The following is a 20,770-nucleotide window of genomic DNA, read 5'->3' as shown; positions in this document are numbered from 1 at the left end:
CCACCTGATTCAAAGCCTTCCACCGTTCCACACTGTTCCACCCCCTTCCACCATGTTCTACCCCTCGCAATCGTCATCAATTCACAGTAATTATATGACATAAATATAATATTTATAAAAAATTTATAATAAATAGATTCAATATGTTATATGTTTCTTTGACTTCATTACTTCGTACGTGATTGACTTCGTAACCTTTAACTTCGTAACGAACCATGCAACCATTCCTATTGGCAACTTCGGTAAGCTTCTTAAAAGGGCAAAAAAATTAGGGCTGGTCTGGTAAGTGTGGGCCTGGTGACATTGCTCTTGGTAATTTTTCAAGGGACTTTTTACATAAAAAAGAGTTCTTCAAAAAAATAAATACAAAGGACAGGCTGTTTATCAAACTGTTTAACCAGTAGTTGCTGTGAGGACCAAAAAGATACAAAAACTAGCACTCCTGCTTGTCTTCTTGACGACATCAACGGCTGTCTCTGCAAATATTAAATTGAAATATAACACCAGGAAATAAAGCGATTTATAAGGATAAAAGAAAAAGTGTTTATTTCAGTAAATCCCTTCCAATTTTGTACAAAGAAGACAACTAGAGGAGGAACCTTAATTTTGGATCCAATTTTGCAAATGTCTAGCTCACCTTCTAATTAAAACCCTGATTATATCATTGAATTCAATAAAGAAAATTTAACATGTCAGCATTTTCTGCTAATTTAGCAGTACCTCATACATAACATGATTCCGCCTATTGTTTTATGCAATGAGTGAGATGTTTCAAAGCCCTCTGTTTAATACCAATCCCACTCTCTAATTCCCAAGCAATGAGGTGGCGGTTGCACCTGGTGGACTCTTTCCACACAATCATTAGCACTTGCGAAGGGCCACGCCGTCGGTGTCAGAGAATGCTGAGCAAGCTTTAACTCGGTTCAACCCAGCACAATAATAGGGAAAGTGTTCATGCCCTTAAAAATGCAAAGGTAGTACTGCTTTGGCACATTCTTGTGTCGGTGACTAGGGATGGCACGTCCGGGACGTGATGGGATGGATGACGATCGGTGACTGACGGTGATGTGACGAAAAAGTCCGTCCGTGGATTTCGGAAAAATCCGTCACGTTCGCGTCATCGTCATGGTTTGCGGCGTCCCCATCATGCCCCCGTCACTGGACGGCGTCACCGTCACCTGTAACGGGAAAAACAACCATGCAGATGAGAGAGAATTGGAGGGACATATCTCCAATCATCTTTGGACAGCATCCTTTTGTGCGAGCGAATTAATGCAGGGAATTTTCTGCAAAATGCCAAGAAAACGAGTTAGCGACACCACGTGGCGAAATCTCGTCCGCCAAAAGCTGAAATCTAACGATTTTTAAGCTCTTTTGGTCATTTTTAAAATCCGTCACGGCCGTCCCGTCACATCACTCGTCTGAGGGCCCCCGTCACCGTCACTGTCACGCCCAGTTCGTCATCCATCACCTTCACCGTCACCGTCACGGGCCCCTAATTTCGTCACCGTCACCGTCACGTCATCCTTCACGTTGCCGTCCCCGTGACGTCTGACGTGACGGATGACGGCTGCCGTTCCCTATCGGTGACTTGCACTCCCAACATACCTGGTTACCCTCGAAGATGAAAGACAGAGAGTGCTCTGACCCCTTGGACTGTGATACGTCTATCCAGACTGCATCCCCTCAACAAGGACATACTTGGCACAAGATTGATTCCTGACTGCCCTAGGTCAGCAGCTCTCCAACTCAGCACCAAAAGCACCTAGAGCAAGGTGTAACCCCTCCCACATTGCCTGCACCAGGAACCCGAATACGCTCAGACCATTGCGTCTCACACTGCTGCCGTAGACCAGGTTGGGCATCAACACCCCACGCAAGTCGGTGAATGTGTGCAAAGGCCCGTGGAACACACCCTTGTAATGTCGTGACATTGGTCACTCATTGTATGTGCATTGTGCCAACATGGGTATCAAGCAATTCACCGCATCAAGTCCAGATTCAAGCACAAATACATGATTATCACCTATAAATAAAAGGTGGGACTTGAATAAGGGGGACTGTTGTTTTCGACGGTGATTCTAGTCACATCTGAAGGGAATAGCTGTTTTTTTATCACCATTGCTTTAAGTTGACTCAGACTTTTCATGGTTCTGGTCAACTTCCCAAACCAGGCTGTGGGTGATTGTCTAAGGTTATTGAATGCCTAATTTGGTTAGCAAAATTTCCCCGTCATTGCCCACTCCTAGATAACCCGGAGCTATATTCATGTCTAGCTATTTGTCCACAGCTCTACGCAGAAATGCATTCTTGACAACAAGCTAAGTAGAGGCTGCTTTAAGTTGACAGCCAAGGAGATCGGTAACCTCATCGTACCCATATTTGCAACAAGAGAAAGTTTTGAAGTATTTAATCCTACCTGAGTTTACCCCTTTTCCAATAGGTGCATTTTATAATGGTCAACTGTTCTGCTTGCCTTGTACTTGGTCCCATGGGCTTCTTCTCTTAGGGAAGTGACTCAATGTCCCAAGTTCCAACTTTATGAAGATCATTAATTTCTGCATTCATAGCCTTCCTCCACAGTGACTGATGCACTGCCAAGACTGCACTTTTAGGCAGTGGATGTTGATCCAATGATGCTATCAAAGAGCGATACTGCAGAGAGAGACAGTGTTTGGAAATATAATAGGACAAAGTATAATGGGCATTTGGTGTGCTCATGCACACCCTTCGACGAGCAATATTGAGATATGTATCCTCAATAGGATGCTGATTCTCATGAGGAGATCAGCACTCCGCTTGCAGCACATAAGATTCACATATCCACTTAAGTGCCAATCACCTCGGGGAGTAGTATCCTGCTACGCATTGTTCTGCTTCTTGTAGATGTGTGCAGCACCAATTAACGGAGAGTAGCCCGGTCAGTAGTAGGAGGCAGTTGGCTGTTAGATATTTATAGGCTGTTAGATATTTATAAACAGGCAGGCTGACATTAGGAAATGATGATCCTTTAGTAAATGGGCGGGTCAAAATTCTGCTGGCAAAAACTATTGACCTGATAAGGTTCCCCACGAAATGTTGTGAGTAGCACCTGAGATAATTTCCAGTTCAAATGTCGAATTGAATAGATATCCATCAAGAATAGTTCTCCAAATAAAAATAGTATATGAAGATGGCAATGTAGGGGTAAAAGAAAGAATTCATTAAGCAAAGAAATTTAGAGAATTGCCTACTCAGATCTGCTCCCGTTCGGCTTGGAGGATCTCTGCTGCCGCCCTGCCGCTCCAGGGGATTGTTCTCTCCAAGAAAATAATAAGTTCCTTCTTGAAGGTCCTCTTTAATTATAAACCACTTCCCATGCCTTCTCTTTATTTGAATCCAGACATGTCGTTACTGACGTTCACATGTGACGTTCCTCCCTCAATTCGTTCTCTGTTAAGTTCTTGGGAGCTTTTTATCAGGACCTTCATTAAATAGGACATTGGAGGTCCCAAATAACTTGATACATACCAGGATCCCAACACCGATAAGCATTCCTGATTCAGAATAAGTCATGAGTGCAAATGTAACAATCCTTGGAACAAGTTTAGAAGTTGCAACCCCTGGCAAATGATCATTTTCTAGGCCGTCAAATCCTCTGAGAGGAATATTATCCGTGAGGAAAACATCAGGATAATAAGAACATATGACCTAAAATGGGCTCTTAAGAGCAAACATTACAAAGGGTATTTGGTCAATCAGTGACTTGATACGATGCTGAGTCGTATCGATGTAATATGACAGTAACCCTTAGACTTCCAATGAATAAACTTCAATAAACTTGAAATCTCTCAAAGGGTCCAAACAGTAGTCTCAAGGAAAGAACTTGAAATCTCTCAAGGGAAGAAAATGGAAACGAGAAGAAAAAGATGAAGGGAGGAGGGATCCATGGTGACATCTTCATGTAGCTCCAGAGGAATGCCACCGACATGCTGGTAAGAACATCCGCTAGATCAGAATGGACGGGGTAATGGCACAAGGAGAGGAGAGAGGCAGGAGAGAGAGCCAGAGAACTCACAATTCAATATTTACTGTCTTTTTCTGTGCAAACTCAACATCTGATATAGAGGGATGGGTCCTTAGATGGCGAAGCTTCTCTTAAACCACCTCCCCCTCCTCCATAAACTGATCTGCCAGGGCCCTTGCATCAAGATATGGCTCCACCGGCTTGCTCTACTGATAGCATTTTGATATGTTATTGTATCATAATGGTAGATATTCAAGAATTGAAATATGTCACTTACAGTATGGAATCAGATCTACTCAGTCTTTCAAGCGGAATGTGATATGCTCCCATGAGGATATTGATGTCGAAATGGACAGAAGCAAGTTGTCATTCGAAATTCAAGAAAATACCAGAGATTTCCAAGAATGTCAATGCTGTTCAAGAGGCGTCCCGGAAGAGAACAGACCACGATTAAGGTGTAGGAAGGACGATACTAGAGAGAGAGCTTTGGAATGAGGAGATTGAGCTAGAGAGATGAAGCAGATAGCTCTCATCTTCCTCAGAAGGGAAGATCTCCCGATCAGCACAGGCTGCTGTAACTGACTTCTTCAAGATGCCGAATCTTCCTTCATTTCCTTAATTTATAGGAAGGGTTCGTTCTTCTTCTTGTGTGTCTTTGTTACTATCCCCATGGAGATCTGACAAAATCAAGAAATTGGACTAGGGAGAGTGTTATGACCCTGGTCGGGTCGAGATAACCACAAATTGCAAGAACTTATTGAATCAATGTAATAGTTCTTCCAAGAATCCGAGAGCAATAATATTCTGAGCAATCAGAGGAGGCGGAACGAATAACAGAGTACGCGTAGAATCTAGACGCGCGAGAGATAGAGATTAGAAGGAACCAAATGGAAATCGAGGGAGAGAGGCCGGATCGGTCGTCTTCTCCTCCGGAACGAGATCGCAATCCCGACTCCAGCCCGCAAGTCGCAACTGAATTCTTGATTGCTTTATTCGTCGTATTCTTCTTTATATACTGTCTTGGGAAGTCAATCCGGTCAACTATGGTTGACTGCTACGTGTCCGCCTTGGGTTGGTGCCGCGAGCCTTGTGCGTTTTCTCTGGTATGTCTGATGCGGCCTCGTATCAGAGAGAAAGGAGAATGGGAGAGATGGAAGAGGTAAGAGAGAAGAAGAGAGAGAGATAGGTGAACAAACCCTCAAGAACCTCTGAATCGGGAGTTCTTGCCCTCATGAAAGCCGGATACAGCTACTCGTGCCACGATACCATAAGGTGATTGGTATGATCTCGGCCAAGATTATCGATCCGAACTTGATCCTCTCGAGTGCGACGCAATTCACGGACCGTAGATCAACCAGGAGCTCTGTTGAATCCGAAAACAAGTGTAATTGGATGAAACAATACAATGTACCTTCAATCCGTAGAAAAGATTATCCAGAGTTCCGGGAACAGAGAGAAAGGGGAACAAGACTGCGACGAGGCGAATCGCTCTTGTCGCCCACTGAGTAGGAGAATCTCCAATCCGAGCTGAAGACGCCAACTAACTTCTTGATCTGACCTTCTCCACCTTCTTATTTATAGGCTAATCACCCGCCTAAGGGTCTTCGTGAGAGTCGTCCGACGTGGCCAATCTAGTTCTCCTCTTCTTTCTTCTCTTTTCCAAATATATACGAGGGAGACTCGTATAAGTGATCATTCATCAAAAGTTCCTCTAATGACCTTATATGGGGGTATTTATAACCCTACGATTTTCAAGAATCAGTTATCTTATCTGACGTGGCATGCGGGAGACGAAGACTCTGTTTCTTCTTCCTTTTCTCCAGGTATGTACGAGTGCGACCCATATCAGAATGTCCCTCCTTCTTCATCTCCAACCTTCGAGGAGGCCAAGAACCTGGCCAGACGCCTAAATCAAATGCAGCTCTGCCCTCCAAGGACTCTTGCACTCCAAGAAAGTCTGACACCAGAGATGCCCCCTCCATGCAGCCTGTCTACTTTCTTTATAGTCTCCTTTATTTACTCTCTGAACTACCGGTCAAGAACTGGTAGTTATTCTGCCAGGTCGGCACTGATACAATACCAAGTTGGGACTGGATTGATCAGCCCTGTAACGATCCTTGACTGTAACAACGATAGTTCACTAGAACCCGAAATCTTCAATTTCAGATGAGACGAAAGAGAGATTGTTCGGGATAAAAGAAGTGGGGAAGAGAGTGAGCGGTTCCCGGGGAGAAGGGAAGAACGGGAATGGTGAGGAAATGGCGAAAGATTGCCAGAGGGAGGGTGTCGCACGGTAGAAGAGGGCTGCATCCACCAGCAGGCACGAAAAGGAGGGTCAAGGCCTTAAGGAGGAAGGAGGTAGGAAAGGGAGACTCACAGTGATATTTTTCCTGCCCTCTACTCTCAAGAGAGAGGGCTTATATGGGATCATCAGCGGGCTGGGCCGAGGCTTCTGGACTGGGCCAAACATATATGCTTTGGCGAATTATATCAGGCACCACCTGGATCTGCGATCCTTTACATGACATTGACCCTCCCTTTTTCTCCTCGACACTTCCTCTCGTAGACTCTTATAAGTATCATATCACGATTCAGGTCATCAAATTCAATCTGAATGTCTTGGAGAGCAATATTGACTCTTTCCCTGTTCCTCAGGGTTCCAGGGGCAGGTGAGTCCTCTTGAGCCTTCATATTGCAATCCAAGAGACTCCCATCGTCCTTTGCCAGAAGTCTCTATAAAAAACCAGGCGAAATAAGATAACCCCATTGCTGGGAGGAGAAAATACCCTTATCAGCTCTCCAGGGAAGCCAGATCAGTTACAGTGTCAAGAATCACCAATCTGATAGGAACCTCTACAGGTACTACAAAATTGAGTGAGCCAAGGAGATATCAGGCAGCATGCGTGACCCATCAGGACATGTGCTGGACCAAATGACTCAAACTTGCGGCAACATGATCCTACATGGTGGAGAGAGACAGTGGGCAGACGACATTGACCAATATTTAATTAGTTGCTGAGGCAGAGGATAGAACTAGGGAGATCCACCCTGTCCTCCTTTCCAAATCTATTGGTTCTTCTTTGCACTGTTACTTCCATGATGTGTTCCTGAGATGTTTCTTCCCAAATTGACTGTGATCGGTTCCTTCTCTCAATCAACAGTTGGAATATTGTGGAATTGTGTTTTCAACTTTGTTACTTATTTTCTTTTTTTTCTGACGAAAGTTTCTAAAATTTTCTTGATAGATATAGACAAAGATTTTACCATAATCCTGGTGATGACAAGCTTCCCTCCAGCAACTCCAGACCTCTAACACTGATAAGGGTTTCAAAATAATTACACATTGAATTTTGATTTGGGTCTGGTTTAAATACACTCTTAAAAACAACTGGGCCAGGGCCCAATAAACTCAAGTCACTTATTCGCGTGAGAATGACTAAAGAACAAGTCATGTGGTCCACCGAAACCACATGGCCTACTGACTCTTAAGAAAGCAAATAAAAGAGACGGGTATGTGGCCCAATAATAATCTGTGATAGCTCACATAGCAACAAGTAATAAAGAGAATAAAGTAGAAGTAAACTGATAGGGACCTTGGTCGAGGTCCGTATCTGAAGGTGGAAGCGGGTGAGACGAGAAGGGAATTCCCGGGGGTTGCGAGGTGAAACGGGAAGGGTAGGGGAGGGCCGAGCAGAGGAGGTAGGGATAGGCCCGGGACGAACCGCCTGGAGACGCGGTGAGGTAGAGGCGATCACGAGGACAGGGATCGCGGAGGGAGAGGGCCTGTAGACGTAGGAGAGACGAAGAGGGAAGGGAAACCACTACTTCATAATCAAATCCAAGTCTGCCCTCCTTGGAGGAGGGCTGTGCTATTTAAAGGCAACATAGGGAGAGAGAGAAAGCATAATAAGATGACGAAAATGCCCCCATGTGGGCTGGGAATCCTATCATAAACTAACAAACTCTGGCTCAACACATACATCAAATAAAATAAAAGAAAACATAAAATACATTTCGAGTCGTGTCGCAACTCTTGTGGCCATGATGACCCAGCAAGATAGGGAAGGCAAGAGGTAAAGAGACGACTTGAATAAGAATGCAAGAGAGGAGAGTCTTACTAAGTGCTTGAGCAATCCTCTTTCCTTTGAAAATCTCGCTACTTCTGGCCCCGTCTGTGCAGGTATAATCAGGTAGGGTCCCTAACATCTTCTGCTTCTCGTTATACATCAGCAATGATTTTTGGGATCTCCTTCAAAAGGCGTTCTCGTTCACCATGTGTTTGAAGCAGAGCTCTTCTTCCGATGAGTTCCATTTTTGTAAGCCAGGACATTGTCAAGGGTAACACCACACAAATTACCAGAATACGGTATTTTAAAATTTTTTTTGAGACATTAAACTTCCCGGTTCAGTTATCAAAATGTTCTTCTGTAATGATTTATTTCATACTTTTTAAATGAATCTGACAACCAGGTGAAAATGAATAAAAGATGGGGGTACATAATGTAAATAGTACTTCCAAAAGATAAGGATATTCTCGATACCATCCTTTCTCATTCGCCCTCTCGATTTGCCTCTGAAGGATCATAAGTTCTCTTTTGATCAACTGTGAAGCACAACGAGAAAAATAGAAGTGAGAAACATAACACAAAAAAGATAGGTGTTTTCACCGAACAGCCAATTTGACATAACGTAGAAAATTTAAACTCAAAAATACCCTGGCTTTATCAACATCTCTATTTTTCATGCATACAGAAAGAGAGGATGGGAACGATATGATTGTCAGAGCTCCAGAGAAGCTCTTGGCGCCATTATTGATTGAAAACATCGCCAACAGCACTCTCTGATACCTCTTAATAAGCATCAAATACTTCAACTGGGTTTGGCCTACCTAGTTTAAGAGGGGTAATTTAGTGTCATGATCTGTTTCCTCTAGTAAGCCCAATAGGGGCATTCTTGTCTTTGCACTCTCATCTTGTATTTACGTTTAAATATGTAGCCCTCCTTGTTGGAGGGCAGGACATGAAGCGACAATTCAGTATTTCCTTTTGGTAGCTATTATCTCCATTGATGACGTCCACTCTGCCGGGTCTCTTCCCCTCCTCCACTGACACCCACTCTACCGTTCCTCCGACCTTGCCCACATTGGCATCGTCCATCCCACCAAGGTTTCCTTCTCCTTCTTTCTCGATACGTTCCCCAGCGGAGATCATATCACTTAATTCCATGTAAGTACACACAAGAGAGGACATTGACAAAAAATAGTGCAGAGAGAGGGTGCAATAGTCAACATGATATAACATTATAAAAATTGTAAAAATAATATTTAAAAATTAATCAAAACTAATGACTTAGGAGAATTTTTCAGTGGCACAAGTAAAAAAAAACTTTACATGGTTCACTATATCTTCACGAATGAATCTGCACTTTTCCTCAAGTTCCTCCTGGAAAGGGAACATAAGACCAGTATCATAGGTGTTAATACATTCATTTCAAAAACTTTTAGCCTTAAAAGGTCATGAAAATTTAATCTGTACATAAATAGTCAGATAAAACCATGAAATACACTTTAGAACAGGTATTATCAGCTTTCATGGATAGCTTACAACAGTGGGCCTCTCGAAGGAACCTCTCTCAATAAATAGTCTGAGATCTTCACACTCTTCCTGCCAAAAGTAACAACTGAGAAGAAAGAAAGGATAATTGACCCATATCATTGCAGAAAAGATGACAAGGGCAATAACAAAGACAGAAACTTCACAACTCGGCATTTCAATTCTTCCATGACATTTCAACCCACAAAGAAAATAGGTCAGAGAAAATCGGTGAAAATAAGTAACCTGCAATATGCATGACAAATAAGATCAAAGCAATGCATCTCAGATTTCAATAGGTACCTCCATGAAATCATCATCAGACAACAGAGAAATGTTGATATTTTTGGAACAATTATGAGCGCGCAAGATGATATTTGTGCTCATTCCACCAACAGCATAGGTCTCAGAGAGAGTATCAATCCCTGACATCATCTTAACCAGTTACTAGAATTGCAGATATTTAAAGAGGCTCATAAATGATGAAAGCGGAATTAACCAACCAGAGATTTTCAGAAGCACAAATGCTTTATCGGAGGAGAAATCAACATTTTCGCTATTGTTTTTTATTCTCACAAAACATCCTATTACTTTTCGGTCAAACGTTTGCGAGTCCTTCAGCAACTCCATGACAAGAGATTTTCGGAGATAGACCAACTTAAGATTTTCAGGCACTACTGAAGCAAAGTGACCTCCTTGCTGCTTGTCTGTGCAGCCAGAACTTGTCCCCTTCTGTATCTGAGATTCTTTATCAGATGAATCCTTTTCAGATTCCAAAGACAAGGCATCTTGAGCTGCATGTGTGGCAAAATGCCCTTCTAGAATATTATAAATTTTGGGAAATTTGATTTTGACCTTGCCAAAAAGGGAATGCAGCTTACTGTCACACACAATCGTCTTTCGTTTTGCTTTCGAGAGGAAAAGATTATTCTTACAGATATATTCCTCTATAATCTTGTAAACATCCCATTGATCAAGGGGCTGTGAAGTATCTTTACCAAGAGATCTGAGGAACTCAAAGAGCTCCACGGATCCCCAGCCCTTGAATACTCTTTTCCTGCGTCGATATTTTCTGGTGCCTCTACCTTGTCCAACTTTCAGCGTTGTGACACAAATGTCACCCGACATGACTTCCACATTCTTATCGATGTGTTGAACATCTGTGCATGAAATTTTAAGATTGTACCGTTTCTTTAGCAGAGTTTCTGCGTTTTGAAGCTCTTTGGAGCTGATCCTCTCTTTTATTTTTATTTGATGCCAATACTCCATAAAAAGCTCTTTTGTTCCAGAACTGCCCAAGTCCAGCTCCCCCTGTAGAAAGGAAAATTGCAATTGTCAAACTCCATGGGATAAAAGAAGTTGATTGAATATATGAACGAGGAGAGACCAGAGGAAAATAAAACAATTATAGATTTATGGGCAGACAAGCTATCCAAATCAAGTTTTAAAAGTTCGTGACTTTAGCTTTCTTACTATTGTGAAGGAACAATTGACGAAAAGCCTCTCTCCCTATCCGGCCTGATAAACTGACTTATGCATTGGTATTTGAAGTACACACTGATTTTTCTAAACAATCAAATGATCTTAAGAACTTTGATAAAAATACGTTGTGAATAAACAAATCCTTTGGTATATGAAACCACAAATACTGCGATGAAAATAATTAATTCAATCCAATCTCCTTAGGTGATAACTTGCATCCGTTTTCTTTTATGTCATATGTCAGGTTGGGATGCTTTTCAATTTCAAAGTTATTTTTTTCAAAAACACATCTAGAGGATTTTCAAGTTTTCTCCAACATAGAACAACGAATATGACTGAAATAAAAGCTCATATTTCTGCAAAAGTCACCTGGGTCGACTTGTGGCTTTCGTTAATTTTGTCCGACATCAATAACTCCAGGCAGTTTCCACAGAAGCCCTTTGACTTTCTAACTTCTATAAGTTTAGCAGCTTCAATACATCCTATGCAGCAGGCTTTTGGGCAGCAAAAACATAGAATATTTGAACTCTGGTGGCAGACAAAACACTTGTGCCGGGCTGTACCCAAAGTTGACATTAAATCAAAAACAATTGACAAAAAAATAAACGGTGGCCAAAAGTTATTATTAAGCTGAGGTCATTGGGGAGACAGGATGACAAAAAAGGGCATTTTCCTGATTTCCCCCCCTTAAAAGTTTATCCTGTCTGTCAGGAAATCAAGGCCATACTTGGAGTTTTAATTTAGCACGACATTATTAAGTGGTGTCTATGATTATTTACATCCAGATGAAGATGAATTTCCTTCTCCCATGTGTCGTTGCTTCTTTGCTTTGCTCTTTTGCTTTTTGAAGGAAATAGGGCAGACCACCCGAAACCGGTGGCCCACCTGATACTATTAAAAAACAAAGTCATGTACACATCATTTACAGTTATGACTGCACATCCTGCTTTTATCCCCCTAGCCCCCAAAAAGATATTAGTGCCTCAACATCAAATATGGCACTCTTGACTGAAGCCTTTCCTCCCTTGAACACCAATTCGTTTTGATTGCGAGAATTCTCCCCCACTCCATTCTGCTCTGGTATCCACCCATCGTGACTGATGCCCAAAAATCGTCGTCTGAGGAGATATTCACCCCTGAAATCTGTTGCGAGGCCCATACTCCTTGAGCGAGGTGACATGTGAAGAAAAGGTGTGAGCAGTTTTCCTCGCCCCTAGCGCACAAGGGGCAGTCGACGGGCTCTGCTGTTCTTTGCTTTGCTCTTAACATAGCGACTGGTCTACCGAGCTTTGAAAAAGAAGCTGTCTAAAGATAACATGATATAAAATCTAGTTTCTTGCACCAAAATGTTGTTGATGTATCATGCCTACTGCTGGGTCTCTATCACATGTGCTAATGTTAAGTGAGAAAACCTCACACTCCTCGAAGCCACTCGGAACCCAAAAAAAAGGAAAAGGCAGTTGGACTGTATGCCCAATTCTACATTAAATTGACCCAGTGCTAATGGTAGAAAATCTTGCAGAATGTTCAGGCTTTGAATATGCAATGGACTATCAAACAGATGTCATGTGAGGATTTTAGAAAGCCATCTCCTAACATGACATCAAATCTGGATCTCACTAGAATGGGAATCAATATCGAGGGCAGATTGCTGGATTTATGAAGTTATGAGTAAATCCCCCATCAAAAAGTATTTTTGTTGAAAATTTTTTTTCAAGAACTATAATAGGTAAACCATTGATACTACCCAAAAGTTTTAGAGATCCAGAAGAGGCAAATCTCTGAAACAGCCTGAGAAAATACCCACCCAGAAAAGGTAGTTTCTTGCACCACTCTGTATAGAGTCCCAAAAGGCCTCCTTCGAGGAGATATCCATCCCCATGACTGGCTAATGGGTCCACACTGCTCTGGCAAATGAATATTCAAAGAAAATATGGACACAGTCCTCATCAGCTTTTGCGCACATAGCACACCCCACCAAAGCTTCTGGGATCCATCTCTAAAGGATGACATTCGTCACTAGTCTTCGTCGAAGGAACAGCCAACAGAAAAATCTCACCTTAATGAAGAACTTTTGTCACCATATGATTCAACACGACCTGAGGATCCTCAGGTCTTCCCCTATGTGTCTACCGCTGAGCTTTGCATAAGCATCTCAAACAGAGGAGGATGCATCAAGACCCCTCAGTTATTAGTCTGTCTTCAGTATTCATTAAATCGCTCTGATAAACCTCTAGCGAGGACTTACCAAACCAAGAGAAGGCGCATGATTCATACCGCACGTGCGGAGTGAGGCGGCATGTGGCAAGCCTAGAATAAAGTGCGGAAAAAGAGCAGGAGGAATAAAGCTATATAAAGAAAGGGGTGGCACTTGGTGAAAGGAGGAAGAATCATCGTCAGACATCTCGGTACGAGGGAAATTCTCCACCGAGGAAGCTGTTGCAGACCAATATGGCCACCAGCTTCCAAGATCCTCACAGGAGAGTAGTCTCCACCTTTCATCTTGATATTGTTCTTATTTTACAGACATTCTACAGATTTATGTGTATTCTCTATTCTGCTATACCAAATCGCACGTTCAATACATTTCTACTTCATATAGGTTGGGATATTGTCAAGAATCCATGATCTCCGTGTTGGATCACATTCATATATCTACTGTTGTCATGGAACCAGTTAGAGTCTTAACACTCTCTCATCATCTTCTTCTGGTTTTCTTCAAGAAAATCTTCTTCTTCCGAAACTGGAGTATCATCTCTTTCCTTTTATCAATATGAGATTTAAATTCTTCTTAAGTCTGTGTCCTGGACTAAACCTGTAATTTCAATGAAAACATAGCCCTTGTCCTTACATGATTGGAATTCCGAATCAGTAATCTTCGGATCTTTTCGCCTGTTATTTCTTTCATATAGTTGTGAAGCGTGTCTGTTGAATAGGGAACATCGTAGTATTTGTCATTGTCGATGAGGAAGCTCTTTGTTTAGCTGTCATTTGGGAAGGCAGCTCAGCATAAGGAGGCAGAATACTTCTGTTCTGATTTCGGGTATGGGGCCCCCGAGGTAAGCACTTTCTTTAATCTCAGGTGCTTTAAATTCAGTATGCATTCATGTACTGAAGAGGTTTATTGAATCTCGAATAACTGCTGACGTAAGACACAAATGACTAAACCATACCTCCCTTCAAAATGTGCCTTAAAGTCCAGCCAAGACACCATCCCAAAATATTCCTCTTTATGTATTAACCATGTTAATGCTGAGTCGTCCAGATGTCGCGATATTTGGCGAAGCTTGTCATGATCAGCCATAGTTATTTTTAATACAAAAATGCAGTCACCCGAAAAGATTGGTAACCACCCGGCATATACATGTATCGATCCCTAAGGCTCCTTTACATGAGTACTTCTCTTCTTCCCCCTTTTTATTGAAGAAAGGGAACCATGACGCCATGAGTCCCTCCACCTCGTGGGTTAGCCTGTCCGTAGAGGCTGTTCCACCTCGAAATATCATTTCGTTTCTGTGGCTCCAAATACCCCAAAGCACTGTCAGCGCTCTAACCCCTTCTTCATTTCTTCTGGATCCAGGTCTCTGCATGGACTCCCAGAAGGCCTCTTCTGATGTCGTGTTCACCACCGCAGCTGTTCCAGTGGCCCAAAAGCGTAAGAGCAAAAGGGCACCCGAAAAATAGATGGTTATAGTCCTCATTGCCTCCTGTGCACAGTACACATTCTGTCGCTGCATCAGGCTACATTTTTTTACAGGGTGGTAGTCTGATATGGTTCACCGTCGGGTGTCCTAAACATGAAATTACTAAAATGCCCCAAGTGGGCTAAACTCCTATGATACCCTTTGGGGGTAGAGGATCATATCAGGACTCCATATCATCCGGCATGCGTGGGCATTCTCTAAGTTTTCTGTGTTTCCCTGGCTAATCCCCAAATACGCTTTCCACACTTTAAAGGGGGCTTTGGTCCATTCCCAACCATCTTTTATGTCGGGTCTTGGGCAAAGCTGATTCAATGCTTGTTGCAAATCCAAGAGGTCCACTACTCTTTTATCTGATAGGACGCCCACAAACCTCATGTTCCATGTGCCGCCCCAACACTCCCCCACTGTGATCTCGGGGCTTTGTGCTAGCGCAAATAGTCACAGGAGCGTTACTCGCAGGGGGCCACATGAGGACCAGTGATCTGCCCAGAGGAGAAATAGAGAGCCATCACCTAGTCAGGCTGAGTAGAACCCCCAAACTTTTGGGGAAGATTTGTCTTAGGCCTTTCAAGAATGGTGATGCCCCCTGACCGGAACTCTTTTCTTGTCCCAGTTTAAGACCTCGTCGTAGTTGTCTCCCAAGATTTGATTGACTCGGTCCTCGCATGGTTGCATGATCCTTGTATGATCAGCCATAGTGTGAAGACAAAAAAACCTCTCCGCACATTTCAGCCAGACTTTTATGGTCAAACTATACTCGTCTTTCAGGAACATGTACTGGTGCTTCTTGTGCTGCATGAGATGGTAAAACCACGGGAACTTTATTCTTCATGTCGGCGCAGAGGTTTGGCCATTTCTTGCATCAGATGGTCCAATATATTAGTAAATCAAAAAAAAAATTCAAGGAAAGAAAGAAGACCTCCGGAACTTGGTGGTCAACCCAATTAGTAAATCAATTTTGAATTGCATCTACTTTGTGATCGGGTGTTTCTAGTCGTTATTCAAGGATTGTGGTGGCTCAAAAACCAAAAAGTTACGATCCTGACTTTACATGAAGACAGTAATAGCTTTGATTGAAGAAATTCAAGAACTCGAGATATCAAGAATCTTCAACAATATTCAATATATGAGTTGAATTTCAAGAATTTTATTCGAATATAACCCGCAAAATTACTCAATAAATCAAACGAGATGAAGACATCAATGAGATGAAGCTCCCTGTAAGTGTTTGATTTAAGGGAACAGAGGACGCAGGAAGAGACAGCCGGATTGGCCTTCTACCCAAGCCGGATTGGTTCTCCCTTGTAACAACTTCCCCCCCCAACAGAGTTTTCTTGAAAAGGAACCATCCCCCTGCCTACAGCTCCCTTTTCTTTATTCATAATGAGGGAGCATATCCCGCCTTGTATTCAAAGATGACATGTGCCGCTTCATGTTGCATGTGCCAGATGACGGCGCCTTCTTTAGCTCTCATGATAGGTCCTAAGAGGGACCTTATCAAATGCTTTGACTGAAAGCTTATATATCCTCCAGTCAATATTCTGCTCGGCACAAGTCTCCAGAATCTCATCCATAAATCTTTAACTAAAGTATTCCACATATCTTTAACTCAGTCTCATAGGGAATCCGAACTGGCGAACCGACAGCGTATATTGCTGCTTGGAAGATTTTGGATTCTGAATAGGTCTGCATTGATCAGTCTCCCCCCAGATGGGTTGGTATTCATCTGAATACTCAACGACATATATATTCCCCCGCATAAGGCTGGTAGCTCTAGTCACTAGCTCATATACCGTCCAAATGTGTTCTTGACAACTCTGTTGGATAGTACCCCAGATCTTCTTAGTGGTCTTCAGGTACAGGTTTTTCCAGCACCTGCTTCCTGTTGTGCTGTCTAGCAGCCATGCATGAACCATAGCCTCTTCTCTCTTCCAAGCCTTGTGCTTCAGGCTGTTTGGAACCACAATCTCTGTAAGATAACAGTTCAACCCTTTACTCTCAAGGATCAACTTCACATATTGGCGGCAACCACCAAATTGAAGCCATTGAACTTCACAGGATCCTGGGGGATGTCAAGCCAATGAGGCAAATGTAACCCGAAATACTTCAATAGAAACATAAACTTTCTTTAGAATCCTCAAGGGATAATGAGAGATATCTAGATGATTCAGAGGTTAGAGGAGGAGAAATGGCGCCTACATCACAGGGAAGATCGTCTGACAATAGGCAGAGAAAGAGAGAGACTAAGAGAGGAGGACCAAGAGAAGGGACAAGTCTCACATCATATCAGAACCTCGCAGCTTCTGCTTCGATTGGGAATATGATGCAATCCCCCCCTGATGAGGAAAGAAGATTTAGTCATCAGGGTAGATTTGGCAAAGGGAAAGAGGGCCAGGTCAGTGGAGGACTGATATGAACTGTATCGACTTGGTAAGAAAAGAACAAGAATTCTATTAACAGATATGAATGTCACACTTGTAAGGTAAAGAATTCTACTAACAGGTCGGTGCCTGTTGACTGGTCAACGCCCCATGTTTGACTACCCCATCTTTTCCTATTCTCATTACTTTAATTGGAACCATATTGGGGACATCCTACCTTAGTTTACAGGTGTTGATCCCCTAGAGCACTCGTCTCTCGCAATGTGTCACACCCTGCCACAGTCTGGGAGACCAGACAAGATTGCCCAAGGCTTTCTGTCTGACGCAGAGAGGTTTGAGGGAATGAAAAACCAATCACATTTAACTTAATCAGTCCTCCACATAAAATATGGGGATTACAGGTGGTCCCTGATCATATCCTGCCTATTGAAACTGTTGAATATATTTGTTTTAAGGCTGATGAATAAGCCTCTTCTGTATTGGGTTAATCAGCCCATTACCCGATCTGTTCAATTGACAGATCCGGTAAGTCACCCTTATCGGGTAGGCCCATTATCAGGCAAGTAACGGCTAGTAAAAACTAGCCATTACAGGCATACATTTAAATACAGACTCAGTGTACACGATAAGTTAGTGTTGTTTTGCCTGTTTCTCTTACTCTGTGCTATCTCCTCTCTCTCATACTCTCAAATACGAGTTGAATCGACAGAAACCATTCAGGAAACGGTAAAATGACTATCTGAGGAGTTAAATGAGGCGTAGGAAAGAAATAAGAAGACCAAAAAATAGTATAGGCAGGTGCTCTCTGACTGAATCTAAGAAACACCCTTATCTGTGGCCCAACATATGGTCCAACAAATCACATGTTTCCACGATTCAACCTTCTCAACAAGATTGTGTCTGTTGGGATGAGTCATATAAGCTGGCTACTGGGTACTTATACTTAGTAGAGGCCCATACAACAGTACTAGTGTAGCATTCTGGGGGAAAGCAATAAGAGAGGTATTCTCTTGGTGGACATCAGACTGTCTGTGTCTTCTGATGCCCCCATACTCCGCCCTTGTCTTGTGGGACATTCTGATTCTCCTTCCCTCTATATCCTCTGACAGATATAGAATCCAAAGACGAGAAAACAGTTCATTAAATAATATGGTTTCATCATCAAATAGGTACTATCGGGGATCCACAGATAGGTAATCAGAAGCCACATAAAAGGAGAAAACGAGAAAAGTTTCATATAGCTTACCGCATCTCCATCTCTCTTCCCCCTCCAGAAAAGATTCATCCTTTCCCACACATTGGGGATGATAAACTTTAAGGCAGTCACTGTTTTGGAAGAATGAGGCATAACAAATTTTAGGAAACACGAAAAATACCAAGCAAGTAGAGAATACAGTATCCTTTAATTAGATACAACAACGAAATAATCCAAAAACAGAGCGTGATAAGATATCTCATGCACGGTGACATCTAGAGGTAACAAAGAAACTAAATCGGCAAAGTAGAATGAGTAAGTGAATTCCAAACCATTGTTTCCATGTCAGCTGTTTTAATAACCGATAAATATAAAACCCCTCAGGCATTACAACAGTATTTATACGTTCGAAAGAAAAACACAACATTACCAATAGAATCCTTCTTTCCTGGAGATTTTCCGAGTCCTAACGATCAGTAAGGAAGAAACCCAAATGAAAATAATTTCCTTATACGCGGGGCCAAACGCGGGACCCATTGTTTGACATTTCACGATCCAAAAAAAGGTTAAAATTGAACCAAGCTTGAAACACCTTCGAGTCTCTCATTAATCTTAAAAACCACCCAAAAAATCATGCTGTGGCTCTGACACAATCTGCCCTAAAATAAAATTATTTCTGACGCACAAACGTAGGACCCACTCTTTGACATTTTATGTCCCAGTACGAGGATGAAAAGGATTACACAAAGCACGAAACATCTTCGTGTCTCTCAAAACAGACCTAAAAACTACGAAAAAAACATTTTATCAATCTGAAAAACTACCGAAAAAACATTGCCGTAGCGCCCTGACACAATCAGACCTTAAAAAAATCATTCTGACGCGCAAAAAGGTAATCCAATGCAGCATTATATCCAAACACACCTGCAGAACACTACAATCCATCCAAAAAGGAAAATCTACAAATAGAGAGAGAGATTCTAGAGTCGAACAAGATGAAAACATCGGCGAAAGCAGACAACAACGGTGATTACAACAATAAAATCAGAAAAAAGACGAAAAAAAGAACAGGAAATCGCGTCGAACTTGCCCATGCTCGCAGATTAGCAATCTCCCGCCGTCCTTACAAACGAAACAGTAGTCCTCCGCCACTTCCTCCTTGCGCAATTCTTCCATCGCTTCGAAGTTCGAACTCGACTGAACTCTGAACTCTGCCAAATTCGAATTTGTCGGCTGCCTTTATATAGCAACCCAAAAAATTGTAAAGCGCGCTTCCCGAGGAATCTCATTTGGAACCTGGACGAATGACGGATGACGCTTTTTCCGGAGGACTGAATTTCTTTCTTATCCCCTTTCAGTATAGGGAACGCCAGCCATCATCCGTCACATCACATGTCACGACGGCAATGTGACGGATGACATGAAGGTGATGGTGACGAAATTAGGGGCTCGTGATGGTGACGGTGACGGACGACGACCTGGGCGTGACGATGACCCAACGGTAATGGAGGGCCTCAGATGACATGACGAGACGGCCGTCACGGATGACGCCCATGACAGATTTTTAAAAATGACCCAAAAAACTAGAAAATCGTTAGATTTAAGCTTTTCGATGGCCGATATTTCGACACGTGGTGTCACTAACTCAATTTCTTGGTATTTTGTAGAATAGTCCATGTATTAGTTCGTCTGCGCAAAATGATGCCGTCTAGAGATAATTGGAGATACGCTGTAAACCATGACGATGACGCGAACGTGACGGATTTTTCCGAACTTCTAGGACGTATGACGGGACAGTGACGTGATGAAACTTTCGTCATGACACCGTCCATCACGGATCATCATCCATCCCGTCATGTCCCGTGCGTCGCTTCCCCGACGTGCCATTCCCTAATTGTCTGTGTCATACATGGTCTTCATCTAAATCCTCAACAGTCATCATCCCTCTCGTTGGTGGGTGTCATCCCCCTCGTGTGTAGTTGTTGTCCCATATTGTCAATAGACTAGCTTGTTGGATGAAAGATGGAGCCTTTCAGGACTGAACATGCTTCCATCTAGTCATCCACCCACAACATTTATTTTTTGTCAGATTCGTCTGTGTTTAGTCATCGTCATAACTCCATCATCAGTCTTATTCCATCATCCTTCCATGCCAAAAAATGGAATGTATGATGGATGGGCGGATGACTAAATATGCAAAGAAACAATGGACCAGGCAATCCAGAGAGAGACTGAGGGAGAGAGAGAAACAATTGAAGAGAGAGAAAGATAAAGAGAAATAAAGAGTGAGAGAGAGAAAGTGAAAAAGAATGCGAGAGAGAGTGTGTGTTGAGCAAGCTTGAGAGAGAAAGTGAGAAAGAGAACCACAGAGAAAGAGAGGGAGAGAGAAAGATAAAGAAAGTGTTTGTGCA

At 42.6% G+C, this 20,770-nt stretch overlaps 1 protein-coding gene across 7 annotated transcripts; it reads right to left on the bottom strand.

Annotated features, from left to right (window-relative positions):
* Nucleotides 1–256: 256 nt before the first annotated feature.
* On the bottom strand, nucleotides 257–19,569 carry LOC144711466 (uncharacterized protein At5g08430-like). 7 transcript variants are annotated; one of them, XM_078585476.1, is made up of 10 exons: nucleotides 18,790–18,903; nucleotides 18,411–18,490; nucleotides 11,449–11,636; nucleotides 10,101–10,908; nucleotides 9,901–10,022; nucleotides 9,610–9,669; nucleotides 9,397–9,447; nucleotides 8,539–8,609; nucleotides 8,125–8,322; nucleotides 257–476 (listed from the first exon to the last, which is right to left on the bottom strand). In XM_078585476.1, exons 1-9 carry the CDS (start codon nucleotides 18,894–18,896, stop codon nucleotides 8,226–8,228), a joined length of 1,584 nt encoding a protein of 527 aa, XP_078441602.1. In that variant the 5' UTR covers nucleotides 18,897–18,903; the 3' UTR covers nucleotides 257–476; nucleotides 8,125–8,225. The 7 variants fall into 7 exon arrangements, with proteins under 7 accessions (XP_078441602.1, XP_078441605.1, XP_078441604.1 ...); XM_078585479.1 differs by having other exon boundaries at nucleotides 11,449–11,573; XM_078585478.1 differs by lacking the exon at nucleotides 18,790–18,903 and adding an exon at nucleotides 19,450–19,569 and having other exon boundaries at nucleotides 258–476.
* Nucleotides 19,570–20,770: the final 1,201 nt, after the last annotated feature.

This window comes from Wolffia australiana, chromosome 13, assembly GCF_029677425.1.
Source record: "Wolffia australiana isolate 7733 chromosome 13, ASM2967742v1".
Taxonomy (NCBI): domain Eukaryota; kingdom Viridiplantae; phylum Streptophyta; class Magnoliopsida; order Alismatales; family Araceae; genus Wolffia; species Wolffia australiana.
This window is presented reverse-complemented; position numbering and strand designations above follow the sequence as displayed.